The following is a 13238-nucleotide window of genomic DNA, read 5'->3' on the forward strand; positions in this document are numbered from 1 at the left end:
GTATCAACAGGGCATATATGCCCATTCTTTGGAGCCCTATATCTGAAAAATCACACAATACTGAAAAGATCCACAGACTCACTTCAAGCTTAGAAAATTAATACTCTCTACCACTCCCGCCCACGCAAACTAACCCCCACAGAAAAATCTTTATGAAAGGAAAATTAAAAACCAATTACAGCAGCCAGTGAGAACTGATGCATATTAGAAAAAGATTCCACAAAATAAATATTAGCTTTAACCAACAGGTTTTAGTCTATCCATGCAAAGACTTTTTAAAAAGTTTGGATCTGTCCCTCAAGGCCAAGCACAATCACAAGTATATACTGCAATCCACAGTTACATTTAAAAAGAAAAGAAAAAAGAAAAGAAAAAAAAAAAAAAGGAAAACTTAATTCACCTGTAGTTCCCCAGAAAAATGAATCCCTATTTAAGAGTCATATTGCCACAATCTCTACCTCTTTAGCCAGAAAACAAAGCAAATGTTACTGATGCCCACGATGGGAAATTCTCCTCAAACAGATCTGTGCTAATTTAAAACACATAAACCGAAGTGCCTCTTTAAGTGGTCATAAAAGTGGTGAGCACTTGGAAGGCAAGCCCTGATTTAAACACTGAAGTTACCTCTTTATATGGAAGTACTTACCCTCAGTGCCTGAGAAATAGACTGAAGTCCCTCAAGGCTCAAGGCCATCTTTTTTTTTTGGGGGGGAGGGGCTGCAGCAAGGTGGGGGGGGGGGTTAGGAATTGAGACAGGGCTTCTCTGCATTGCTCCTGGCTGTCCTGGAACAAGCTCTGTAGACCAGGCTGCACTCTTTTCCACCTACTCCTGCCTCACAAGTGCTGGGACTAAAGGTATGTACCCCCACCACCAGCCTTCTTCAACATCTTCTTTTACTTAGGCTGGGAGCAAATGGTAGGGCAAGTTAGATTCACTCTCAAAGGCTTACTCTGAAAGATACAACTTTCTAAATCTGAAAAGTGTGAGTAGTATTAACCATACAAAGTGTAATCCACCTAGCCAAAGAACTCTGGATCTACAACAAGTTTGCTAACCTAGACACGAGTTGAAGAGCAAACAGTTTCCCAAAAAGACTGGGTCCTCACTAAATAGATACTTATTGTTCTACCATATCCCGATGTCATCTTTCTGGGGATGCCTGTTAATCTTATATCTTCAGCCCATAGCTCCAAAACTCCCTGGGCTGGAAGAGGATCAGTTCTGCCTCCTGAAAGGAAGCACAAGGAACTGCTGTAAGCAGGAAAACTGTGGACCTTCAGAGTATGAGGACACTCCAGAGACACGGCTCCAAAGAATTTACTTACCCTCCAACAACAGGAATCTGCTCAAAAGACAGCAGCATTAACAAGACATTACCTGACCAACAGGCTATCAGCAACCAGTAGTGCAGTATCAGACAGAGCCCTCCTTACCGAGGATCACCTCTGCTAAGACTATGAAGATACAAGTTTTGGCAGTTTCTGAAAGAATGATGCAAAGGGTAACAAGACCCAAGTGACCAGGAAAAACTTTATCTACTGACTGAAACACTCTGTAAAAGCTTTTCCTCAAAGGGCCTGTCTCTGAGAAGACACAACATTTGGTGGAGCTCACTGTCCCAGACATGTTAACATGGATGCGGGTGAGCAAGCACCAGATGGAAAGACTGTCCTTGGACTCGGTGAGGACGAGCAGCAGGGACCAAAACCATCCCATGCTTACCCACCAAAGCAAGTTTTCTATCAATTTTTGATTAGCTGGCCATAGTAGTACTCAGACAATCAACTCACTGATGGGTCTGATTACAGTATCAATAAATTCTAATTGTTCTATAAATCAAAGTTTTTGTTATCTCTAAAAAAGCTGTGTTCTCTCTGACTATGTTCATACCTAATGTTTGTCTGTGGCTAGGAAACTCTAAATATTTATGGTTAGTAATTTATCTTAATCTACCATTAAAATTAAAGAAGCCTGATTTTCTTTTTACCAAATCCTGTCTTATAATGGATAGATTCACCCCAAGCTTTCAACCTCTGTGAAGAGGTTGTTCTAATTCTCAAAACAGTTTATCAGCAACAAAAAAAGGCTTACCTCTCAGGACAGCCATCTTCACTATCCCCGTGGTCACTACAAGGCTCTAACAGTATACCTACAGACTGACAAAAGAATACCACCATTTACCAGAGAAAGGTGCCAATCTAGATTAGGACATTAGAGCAGCTCTTCTATACAAAGTTTACTCTTCCTCAAAATCCCAAACATTAAGTATTTGCAGGGACGTTGGTCTTCCCTCTCCTAGTAAGTAATAATCACTAGTATCCTCTTTCCTTAGAATTCGCTTTTGGCCAGGCAGTGGTAGTACACACCTTCAGTCACAGCACATGGGAGGCAGAGGCAGGCAGAATTCTGTGAGTTCAGGCTCTGGCCTGGGTACATTTAAAATAACTTCTTTCCAGGAGGGGTTCAGGGAGGGCACTTGAGCCTCAGAAGCACAGAACAATCTACTTTTCAATGAAGAGTTTATTAACACTACCTCTGGCAAGAAAACCAACCGGGGTGTCACATGCCTGTAATCTCAGCATCCAAGAGACAGAGGCAATTAGACTCAGAGTTTGGGCTCATCCTAAGCTACCGACCAGCCTAAGCTATATAAATGAACAAAATAAACATTATACAAATCCCTTCAAAATTACTACAGAAAGTGTATAAACATTTTCACATTTTTTATAATCTCTAAAATCAATAAAAACTTCAATTCTTAATTTTTATTCATTATTAGCATGTGTTTGCATGTGGACACATGCCAAAATGCATGTGTATAGATCAGAGGACAAGTTTCAGGAATGGTTCTCTCCCTCCTCTGTGGGTTCTAGGAACTGACAGGCTTGTGTGGCATGCACTTCTATCCACTGACAATCCTCAGACTCTTTAGAAGCTACATTTCCAACTACATACTTCCACGAGGCTGGACTGTTTGCTACTCTCTGTCCAGTCAAATCTACAGCAGTGTACTGAATACAAAAAGCAAGTATGAGACCCCTAAACTGTCCTCTAAGCAGGCATTAATTATATTTACAAACATAAATCAATGCAACCCAACAAATTAAAACCTTTTATGAGAACAGCCTTTTCTTTAAAGCGGTATCTAGGGAAAGAACTTAGCTAACAAGACCGCACCTCAGCAAGCATGAAGACCAGAGCACCTACATAACAAGCCAGCCCCAGCAGTGCGGGCCTGCAATCCCAGCACTAGGGAGGCTGAAACAAGAGGATCCATGGGGCTTACTGGCTTCTAAATCTACCAAAGTGCCAAGCTTCAGGCTCAGTGAGAAACTCCATCTAAAAAAATAAGGCAGAGAAAGAAGGAGGAGACTCATCAACCTTTGATCTCCTCATGCATATACACTTGTGCAACTCACACAAACCTGGATGGAAGGCTCCAGCCAAACATGATGGAACCTATAGTCCCAACTACTCAGGATAACAGACTGAAGCTGGGAATAGGTTCAAGGGAAACTAGGCAACAAAGTGGGAGTGCTTCAAAAGGAAGTAAGGGAAGAAAAGGAAACAGTCTCACTAATATTATCATGAGGAGGAGGCTGAAGAGCTGGCTCAGTGGTTAGGAGCTCGTGTGCTCTTGAAAGAAAGGGCCAGGCTTCAATCCCAAGCATCCATATGGCACATCTGTAACTCCAGTTCCAGAGGACTTGACATCCACTCTAGACTACAAGAAAACTTTACACATGTGGTGCACAAACATTCAGGTAGGCAGGTGGGCAAAACACCCACATACATAAAACAAAAATAAATTTAAAAAATTATGAACTTTTAATAAATTACTTTAAAATTAACTTTACTTCTATGATGATAAACACTGATATACCCATATAAATAAAAAAATCTAAGATTTCCAATAAGTTTTAATCTTTAAGAGATAAAGAAACTCAGTGTGAGGGAACCAATGATCTAAAAAAAAAAAAAAAACATTAGGAATGTAGATATACATTCTCAAAGTTTCTATGCATTAGGTCAAAGCCTAAAGAATCAGGACAAGCTAGGATTCTACCTAGAGCTGAGAGGTCCCTGCTAAGAATGTCTCAGCAGGGTGGGAAAGCAAATACAAATCCAACACGAGAGAGAAATAGCCGCACCAAGCCTCAGCCTCAGAAACCCAGATTCCACGGCAAACAGAAAGGATGACACCGATCACCCCCACCCCCAACCAAACAGTACCTGGAACCAGCCCGAATTTATACAGCACCCAGCCCAGAAGGAAAAAGCTCCAGGCCTTCCCTCTGTTACCACAGTGACTCCACTGCACGCCCCTCACAAGTAAAGAGCCTGTTCCTTCCACCTGAATCTTGTCCTACACCTCTCAAACCAGTTACCTCTCTGCTCTCCCACCACTATGCACATGAAAAAACCCACTATTTCATACACCTTACTTTTTAAACAAAATTTAAAAAATAGATTGTGTTGGACATAGTGGCATATTATAACAACACTGGGGAAGCAGAAGAAGCAGACAGATCTCTTTGAGTTCGAGGCTATCCTGGTCTACATAATGAATTCCAGAACAGCCAGAGCTACACAGAGAAACCCTGTCTTGAGAGGGAGAAGTATGATTATCAGAAAATCTAGAAACCTGCATTATAAAAACAAGCTATCAGGCTGGAGAGATGGCTCAGTGGTTAAGAGCACTGACTGCTCTTCCAGAGGTCCTGAGTTCAATTCCCAGCAACCACATGGTGGCTCACAACCATCTGTAATGAGATCTGATGCCCTCTTCTGGTGTGTCTGAAGACAGTGACACTGTACTCATATACATAAATAAATAATTAAAAAAAAAACAAGCTATCCTATCACCAATTCTTATTTAATCTATACTTTTACTTTGAAGTAACTGAAACAATGCCTGTCTCTCTTTGAAACAAGGTCTAACTTATATTAGCCTCCAACTAGAGATGCCCCTATTTCAAGAGTGCTAGAATGACAGGGATGTGCACCATGGCCTAGCTCTGTGCAACTGTTTTATTTTGATTTTGTGGAGATGGTGGGTGGGGCTGAAGGGTGCTGGAAAATCAAATCCAGGACCTTCTGAAGTTAGCAAATACTCTGCCAATAGCCACACCCCAGCTAACTTAATTACTTTTCTATTGCTGTGACAAAACACCAAGACCAAGGCAACTTGGTGTCCATGACCATCTGGGTGGGGAACATGGCAGCAGGCAGGCAGGCAGGTAGCCATGATGCTGGAGCAGCAGCTGAGAGCTTAGAGCTGATCCACAAGTAGGAGGCAGAGAGCTAACTGGGAATGGTGTGGGCTACCTAGCCCAGTGACACATCCTCCAACAAGACCATACCTCCTACTCCTTCCTAAAAGGTTAGTTCCACCAAGTGAGGACCAAGTATTCAAACGTATGGGCCTCTGAGGGCCATCTGCATTCAAACCACCACACCAACCCTAAGTTTATCCAGCTGGAGAAAGGTATGGCTATACTCCCCCAAACTGACACCAAGCTGGCTTTGCAGCCTAGGCCAACTTAGTTGTGATCTTCCTGCCTCAGCACCACCCTGATAGAGCCATGCCCAACTTTTAAATCTGCTTTTCAACTACTGAAATAATAAATAAATGGGCAATTTTAAGCAATACAAAAGAAAAATAAGGCCTGGAAAGAGCAGTCAGTAAAGTGCTTGCCTTGCAAGCATGAGGACCTGAGTTTTAATCTCCAAAACGCTCACTTCAACAACAACAAAACAACCAGCACTTGGGAGGCAGAGACAAGTCTACCTATCGCTGGTGCTCACTGGCCAACTAGCCCAGTCTGTGAGAAATGCTGTCTCAAAACAAACAGACCTGGAGCTGAAGGGGTATGTGACACCTTAGGAAGAACAATATCAACCAACCAGACCCCACCAGAGCTTCCAGGAACTAAGCACCAACCAAGGAGGGACCATGGGAGGGACCCATGGCACCACCAGTCACATATGTAGCAGAGGATGGGCAATTTTGTCCTGTGAAAACATTCCCCAATGTAGGGGAATATCAGGGCATTGAGGTGAGAGTGGGTGGGTGGGTGGGAGGGTGGGAGTGGGAGCATCCTCATAGAAGCAGGGGGAGGGGAGAAAGGGGGTAAAAGGGGATAACATCTGAAATGAAAATACATAAAATATTCAAGAAAAAAAAACAAAAAACAAAGACAAAAACAAATAGACCAACTCTATAGGCACAGTAAAAGTTGTCCCCTGGCGTATAAACATGCACACACAGAGAAAAATGTCAAGAAAACTATTCTCGTGCCCAGAACCATCTTTAGAGGCACACACCTGTAGTATTAGTACTTGAGAACAATAAGATGTCTCAAAAAAAAAAAAAAAAAAAGAAAGAAAAGAAAAGAAAGAAAGCAAGAAAGCAAGAAAGAAAGCAAGAAAGAAAGCAAGAAAGAAAGCAAGAAAGAAAGCAAGAAAGAAAGCAAGAAAGAAAGAAAGAAAGAAAGAAAGAAAGAGAAAAAGAAAAAAGAAATTACACATGGGAAAGAGGAGCTTGCTCTTTTTCCTGTGAAGTTATTGTGCTCCGTCCCTTCCCATGGGTCCTTTCATCAGTCCTCACAGGGACCTTAAGGCACTCTGGGCCTCCATTCGCCCTTCAGATAGAGCTCAGGTGGCAAGGGAAATCATAAGAAGCAGCTCCTTCTACAGAAAGGCCTCCTGCCTCTCCAATCCTAAACCAACTCTCTCCCCTTTAAGAAGATGTACACAGGGACAGCAAGATGGCCAGTAAGGCACTTGAAGCCAAGTCTGGCTACCTAAGTTGGAAGAGAAAACCAAGTCTCTGCCTCCCCGGTGCTAGGAATTTTTTATTTTTTTAAATGTTTGGGGTTTGGAGATCAAAACTCAAGTCTCCATGCTTGTCCTATGACTTCCAAAAACATGCTGTGGCACACGCACACACACACACACACACACACACACACACACGGGGGGGGGGGGGGGGAGATTGATTTAAAAACGTGTGTGTATGTGTAAGACATTTGTGCCTGGTGCTCTTGCAGGTTGAAAGAGTGTTAGACACCTGGAGTACAAGTTTTATGGATGACTGTGACCCGTGTGTGCTACTATGACCCTCAGTCCTCTGCAAAGGCTTAAGTGCTATTAACTACTGAGCTCTCATCTCCCCAGCCCCTGTTGTTATTTTTGAGAAAAGGTCTCACTCTAGTGCAGGCTAGTCTATACTTGGTCCATAGCCCAGGCTAGTTTCAGATTCATGGCAATTCCCATTGCCCCAGCCTCTCAAGTTCTGGGGTTACAGGTGTGTGCTCTGAGACAGAGTTTCATGTATCCTAGGCTAGCCTAGGTCTCACTACAAAGCCAAGGACTTTAAACTTTTGACTCCTGCTTCCACCCACTGAGGGCTAGAATTACAGGTTTACCATTGTAGAGTTTTTGTAGTGCTGGGATAAACAAAGGGCTCTGTGCACTCCAAGCAAGCACTCTATGAACCTTCATCCTCAGACCTTAGTTCTATCTTCTATATTTGAATAGTCAGTGTGTGCATCACACCGACGTTGTCTGGGCAGACTGCCAAGCTAATTAGGACTTGAGAGGCACTTCCAGTCACTCCTCTACTCCCTACCTAACACCCATTACCAGTGCTTCCACCTTGCTTGTCTCCATTTCCATCTCCACCCACCTATTTCTACTTAAGTATTCTGGCTGGGTACTTCTTGTGAGTATCCTAAATACCCCCAATTTCATTCTGTACAATTTCACTTGCTTAATAAAAACCTCTGAAAACTGTACATTAGGAGAGCTCAATCTAGCTCACTCTCTTGAATAACTGTGATCAAACTGATAAAGCCCAGCTAGGTGTAGAGGCACACACCTTTAACCCCCACACTCTGGAGCAGAGGCAGATCTGTGAGCTCAATGCTAGGTGGGCATACACGGAGACTGTTTCAAACAAACAAAGCTTGATCAACGTTCCATAACGACCAAGTCAAGGGGCAGCCAGCTCTTCCTCTTGGCTGGCAGTTACCCTGGCACTCTGGCCTTCCTTTTGGAAAATGAGGTAGCTATATTCGAACACGTTCTCGGTGCTTGTAAAAATAAATAATGCTAACTTTAAGGGAACATCATCAATTAAAGAACTCAGAAGATCATGATTTTTATGGAGTTAAATGATGGTATTTTGACATGAATTCAAACTTAATTTCAACCCCGAATTACCAAATAACTTATACCTATTTAAAAACAAAGAGTGGTAAGACAGCTCAGTTGGTAAAAGGCTTGCCATAAAGGTATAAGAACCTGAGTTCAATGCCCAGAATCAACATTTGAAAAGCCAGACAGTGGTACATGTTTTTAATTCCAATGCTGAGAAGCAGAGACAACTGTTCCCCTGAGGCTGATGGCCAGTCAGCCTAGCCTAGTTGATGAGCTCTAGGCAAAGTGAGACCATGTCTCAAAATATAATGATAATATATTTTTTGAAAAATTGGCAGCCAGGCAGTGGTGACGCATGCCTTTAATTCCAGCATTCAAGAAGCAGAGGCAGTCGGGGCTGGGGATTTAGCTCAGTGGTAGAGCGCTTACCTAGGAAGCACAAGGCCCTGGGTTCGGTCCCCAGCTCCGAAAAAAAGAACCAAAAAAAAAAAAAAAAAAAAAAAAAGAAGCAGAGGCAGGAGGATCTCTGAGTTTGAGGACAGCCTAGTCTACAGTGTGTGTTCTAGGACAGCCAAGGCTACCTTTTTTGAAGAGCCAAAAAAAAAAAACAAAAAACAAAAAAAACAAAAACACCTAAAGTTGATCTCTGGCCTATAAAATGTGTGTGTGTGTGTGTGTGTGTGTGTGTGTGTGTGTGTGTGTATACACACACACAGGTACTCATGTAAACATGTATAAATACATATATTCAAGTCAATAGAGACTGATTTCTTTTTACTGAACAAAAATCCTAAGTATTTACTATAGTATCAGCAGCCCATTAAAAATATTGATTTAGGGGTTGGGGATTTGGCTCAGTGGTAGAGCGCTTGCCTAGCAAGCTCAAGGCCCTGGGTTCGGTCCTCAGCTCTGAAAAAAAAAAAGAATAGAAAAAAAAAATATTGATTTATATAAATATATCTAAGATGTTATCCAAAATATGGAAGCAATTCATAATACAGCAGTAATTGGCCCTCCAGTGCTTTTCTAGCATACAGGTAGCCCTGGTTCTATCCTAGCAACACACACACACACACACACACACACACACACACACACACACACACACACACCCTAGGGAAACAGCCCAGTTCAAAAATGGGCACTAGCCACCTCATCAAGGAGTACAGCAAATACACAGTACAGATGCTCAGCACCATGTAATGAGGAATTGATGATTCAAATGAGATGGAGATACACACCTAGAAGAACTGTCCTAATCCAAACCCCACCACTACCCAGTGTGGGAAGGGTCCACACTGGCTGCCTGAGGACAAAGACATCCACCTCATGCTCACAGCGCTCAGGCACACAGCTCTTACCACCTCTCCTCCCTAAGTTTACAGCTGTCTTAATCATCCTCACACTTGAAATTGTCACCTTTCTCTCCCTCCCAACCCTCACTGGTGCTATTATTTCAGGTGTGGTACAAAAATCCCCCTGATTATTGTCCTTCCCCCTACCTTCCCATCTAGTTCTGTAGACCTACAATAATAGCTTTCTTCTTTTTTTTTTTTCTTTTTTTCAAGAGTTGGGGACCGAACCCAGGGCCTTGTGCTTGCTAGGAGCTTTCTTTTTGAAATACAGATTTGGCTACACTCATTAGCTTTTCTTAAAGTCTTCTATATTTTTTCTTCTACTGAAAAAAAAAACAAAACAAAAAACAAAAACAAAAACAGAAAAAGCGCCTAGAATTGTTTAGATAGTATTCTAGGCCCTACCTTCTAAAAGTATCCTTCAACAATCGTCTTAAATTCTGAACTAGGTTCATTAACAACCACTCTTTCCCCTACAGTCCTTATTCTCTATTCACTGTGTCTTTCATAAATCCCTAGCAAACTTCAACCCCACAGAAGGTAAGTTCAAAATCATTTTTATCTTGGCCAGAAATTCTCTCCTCTCCTCTCAGATGACAGTACTCACTTCTGCTTCTAACAGCACTGGCTATCCTCTATACTACAGGCTTGAGTGCAGGCCAGTTGAGATGGCTCAGTGAAGAGGCACTTGCCATCAAGCCTGACAACCTGTCAATCCCCAGAGCCCTCACAGTAAGGAGACAACTTCTGACCTCCTCATACCCACTTTGGCATACACACATATATGTAAATAACTAAAACTGTAAAAGGTCTTAATTACTTTATGTGTATAAATGTTTGCCTGCATGTATATGTGTGCACCCACACACGTCAGGTCTGTAGAGGCCAGAAGGGGGTGTCAGATTCCTTGGACTAAAAGAGGGCACTGAAAGCAGAGTTACAAACAGCTGTGAGCACTACAAACAGAAGCACTGGGAAGCCAAACCTACATCTTCTGCCATCTCTCTACCCCAAATACATAATTTAAAAAAAAAAAAAAAAACTATGCCACGTGCCTACATCTGGGAATCAATAACATACACGTGATATCTAAGGCACTACAGTAAATGAGACCATCAAGGAAGTGGGTGAAACAGAAAATCTGGGAGCAGATTAGACTGCTCAAATCAGCTTGACATAGTTTGACTAGTGAGGAAGGGAAGAAAGAAATATCAACAGTGAGATACTCTGAACGCTAAATGGAGAGTTGGGGATAATTACACAAGTGAATAATGTTGCAATTAGGCCAACTAAAACATGTTCAGTACATCTTTGATGACTGAGAAAAGAATATGGGTGAAAAGAAGGCGGGAGCGAGTTCAAGAGAGGATGGGACAGAGGCTCTGGCTGCCGGGTAGCAGTAACACCTTTAATCACAGGAGGCAGAGGCAGGTGGATCTCTGTGAGTTAGTGACCAGCCTGGTCTGCAGAGGGAAGTCAAGAACAGTCAAAGCTATGCAGAGAAACTCTTGTCTCAAAAAAAAAAAAAAAAAAAAAAAAAAAGTAAAGCAAACAGACAGAACTCCTCTGGCAATTTCATTACAAAGACGTCCAGATGCACCGCGAAGGTCCCTGACCACCTGGCTTCAAATGATAATGAATTGCTATACTAGGCCAATGGCTGGGCAGAAAGATGGAGGCGGGGCTTTTAGATTGTGAGAGGAGGAAAATCACCATGACAGGAAGCAAAGGGCAGGAAAGAACCAAACCAGCCATGTAAGAATTGGGGAAAATGGGGCTGGAGAGGTGGTTCAGTGGTTAAGAGCACTGACTGCTCTTCCCGAGGTCCTGAGTTCAATTCCCCAGGAATGACATGATGGCTCACAACCATCTGTAATGGGATCCGATGCCCTCTTCTGGTGTGTCTCTCAAAAACAGCTAGTGTGTGTGTGTGTGTGTGTGTGTGTGTGTGTGTGTGTGTGTCCATCTGCCCTATAGCTAAGTAAAAAGCAGAAGCTCACAGTATCCATTCCACTCACTCCAAGAAGACCTGAGGTCTCTGGTCTCTGTGGGCAATAAGCATCTTAACACACAAATATAGACAAACACCCCTGTGGCACTTCATGCTTACCATCAAAGCACTAATAAAGAGTATTCTGTAATTGAAGTCAATTCCTATATACAAAAGTAAAAATATCCAAAGCACGACAGTACAAACTAAAAAGACAAACTGTTGTAGATACTATTTTTGCACTTTTGTTTCTCTCCAGGGGCTCTTAGCATCCAGGCAAGCGTCACACCAAACCCAGCTCCTGTGTGTGCACTTTTATTTATCAAGTTTAAAGAATTATGCCAAGAGCTTAAGCAGTACTACCACGAGCTTAGCTCAGGTTCTCTGTCATAGTAAAAGATCTGTACTGTAGCATTCTGACATGCCATACCACACCCACCTCCTGGACATTACTTTAAGCTGATTACTTTAGAAAATCTCCCTTTTTGTAACAGGACATTAAATACATAAGATATCCTCAGTTCTACAGATATCTCCCCTACCAAGGAAGAAAGATGGCTACGTCACTAAGATTTCCATTACTCTTTGGTAACAGAACTAAATACCCTCATTTTTTGGACTCAAACACTTTTCCTGGTCACTTCCTACACACCTAACCTTCACTTCTGGAGACTGGTGGTGGTTAAGCCACCCTCTGGAGATTTACTGTTTATCTAATTCCCACCTGTACTTGGGGTATTGTTTATCAGGCCTGTTTCTCTCCTCTTTAATGTGTTTTCTGTTACCAGGTCTGGTGGCCACTCCTGTAATCCCAGCACTCAGAAGAGAAAGACAAGTTCATCATTGTCAACTCCAGGCCAGACAGGGTTATAGAGTGAGATTTATGTCTTTAAAAAAACAAAAGAGGGGAGGGGCTAGAGAAGTGGTTGGTGTAGCAGTTAAGAGCACTGGCTACTCTCTCAGAGGGCGGAGGCTCAATCCCCAGATCCCACATGGCAACTCGAAATTGTCAACTCCAGTCCCAAGGGATACAAAGCCTCCGCTTTGGCCTCTGAGACTCCTCTAAGCATACATGTGGTACACACAGAACAGCCACACACATACAAAGATAACAGAAAAATTATTTAAATCTGTCTTCTGGGGGCTGGGGATTTAGCTCAGTGGTAGAGCGCTTACCTAGGAAGCGCAAGGCCCTGGGTTCGGTCCCCAGCTCCGAAAAAAAGAACCAAAAAAGAAAAAAGAGTTCCAGAACTGGCCAGCCTGAGCTATACAGTACAACAGAAAAGCACCTGGGATGGAGGATAATGCTAACAGTGTACAAGTGCTTGCCACGCAAGTTAAATCCTGAACCCACATAAGGTGAGCAGTAACATCTGCAATCCCAGGGCCTACAGCAAACTGGGCTGGGGAGGACAGCTGGATCCTCAGGAGTTCCTGGGCCAAACAGTCTGGTGTATGTGGCAGCAAAGCAGCCCACCCCATCTCAGACAAAGCTGACTGCAGCGATTAACCCCAGAGGCTGACCTCTGACCTCCACACATGACCATCATGGCCTGCGTCATGCACAAGCTCACACTGTCACACAAGCACACATAAAACATTAAAAATAATGAAAATAAAGGAAGGTGCTTTAAACTCACCTTTCTACCTAACATGATTCCTAAATTCTACAGAGAATGTATATTCTTAAGGATTTATAACAGAGACAAGTATGCCAACAAAATTACTC

General features: G+C 42.7%; 1 protein-coding gene across 29 annotated transcripts in view; it reads right to left on the minus strand.

Annotated features, from left to right (window-relative positions):
* Positions 1-13238, minus strand: part of Fam13b (family with sequence similarity 13, member B) — an 80821-nt gene that overhangs the window by 24939 nt on the left and 42644 nt on the right. For 28 of the 29 annotated variants that reach the window (NM_001106158.1, XM_063277238.1, XM_063277236.1 and 25 more), the window contains one exon: positions 2093-2157. In NM_001106158.1, the coding sequence (NP_001099628.1) occupies positions 2093-2157 (65 nt within the window). Of the gene's footprint in view, positions 1-1056; positions 1425-2092; positions 2158-13238 lie in introns of those variants that run through there. The other variant, XM_039096734.1, reaches the window with a different exon arrangement.

The sequence above is a fragment of the Rattus norvegicus genome, chromosome 18 (genome assembly GCF_036323735.1).
Source record: "Rattus norvegicus strain BN/NHsdMcwi chromosome 18, GRCr8, whole genome shotgun sequence".
NCBI classification, from domain to species: domain Eukaryota; kingdom Metazoa; phylum Chordata; class Mammalia; order Rodentia; family Muridae; genus Rattus; species Rattus norvegicus.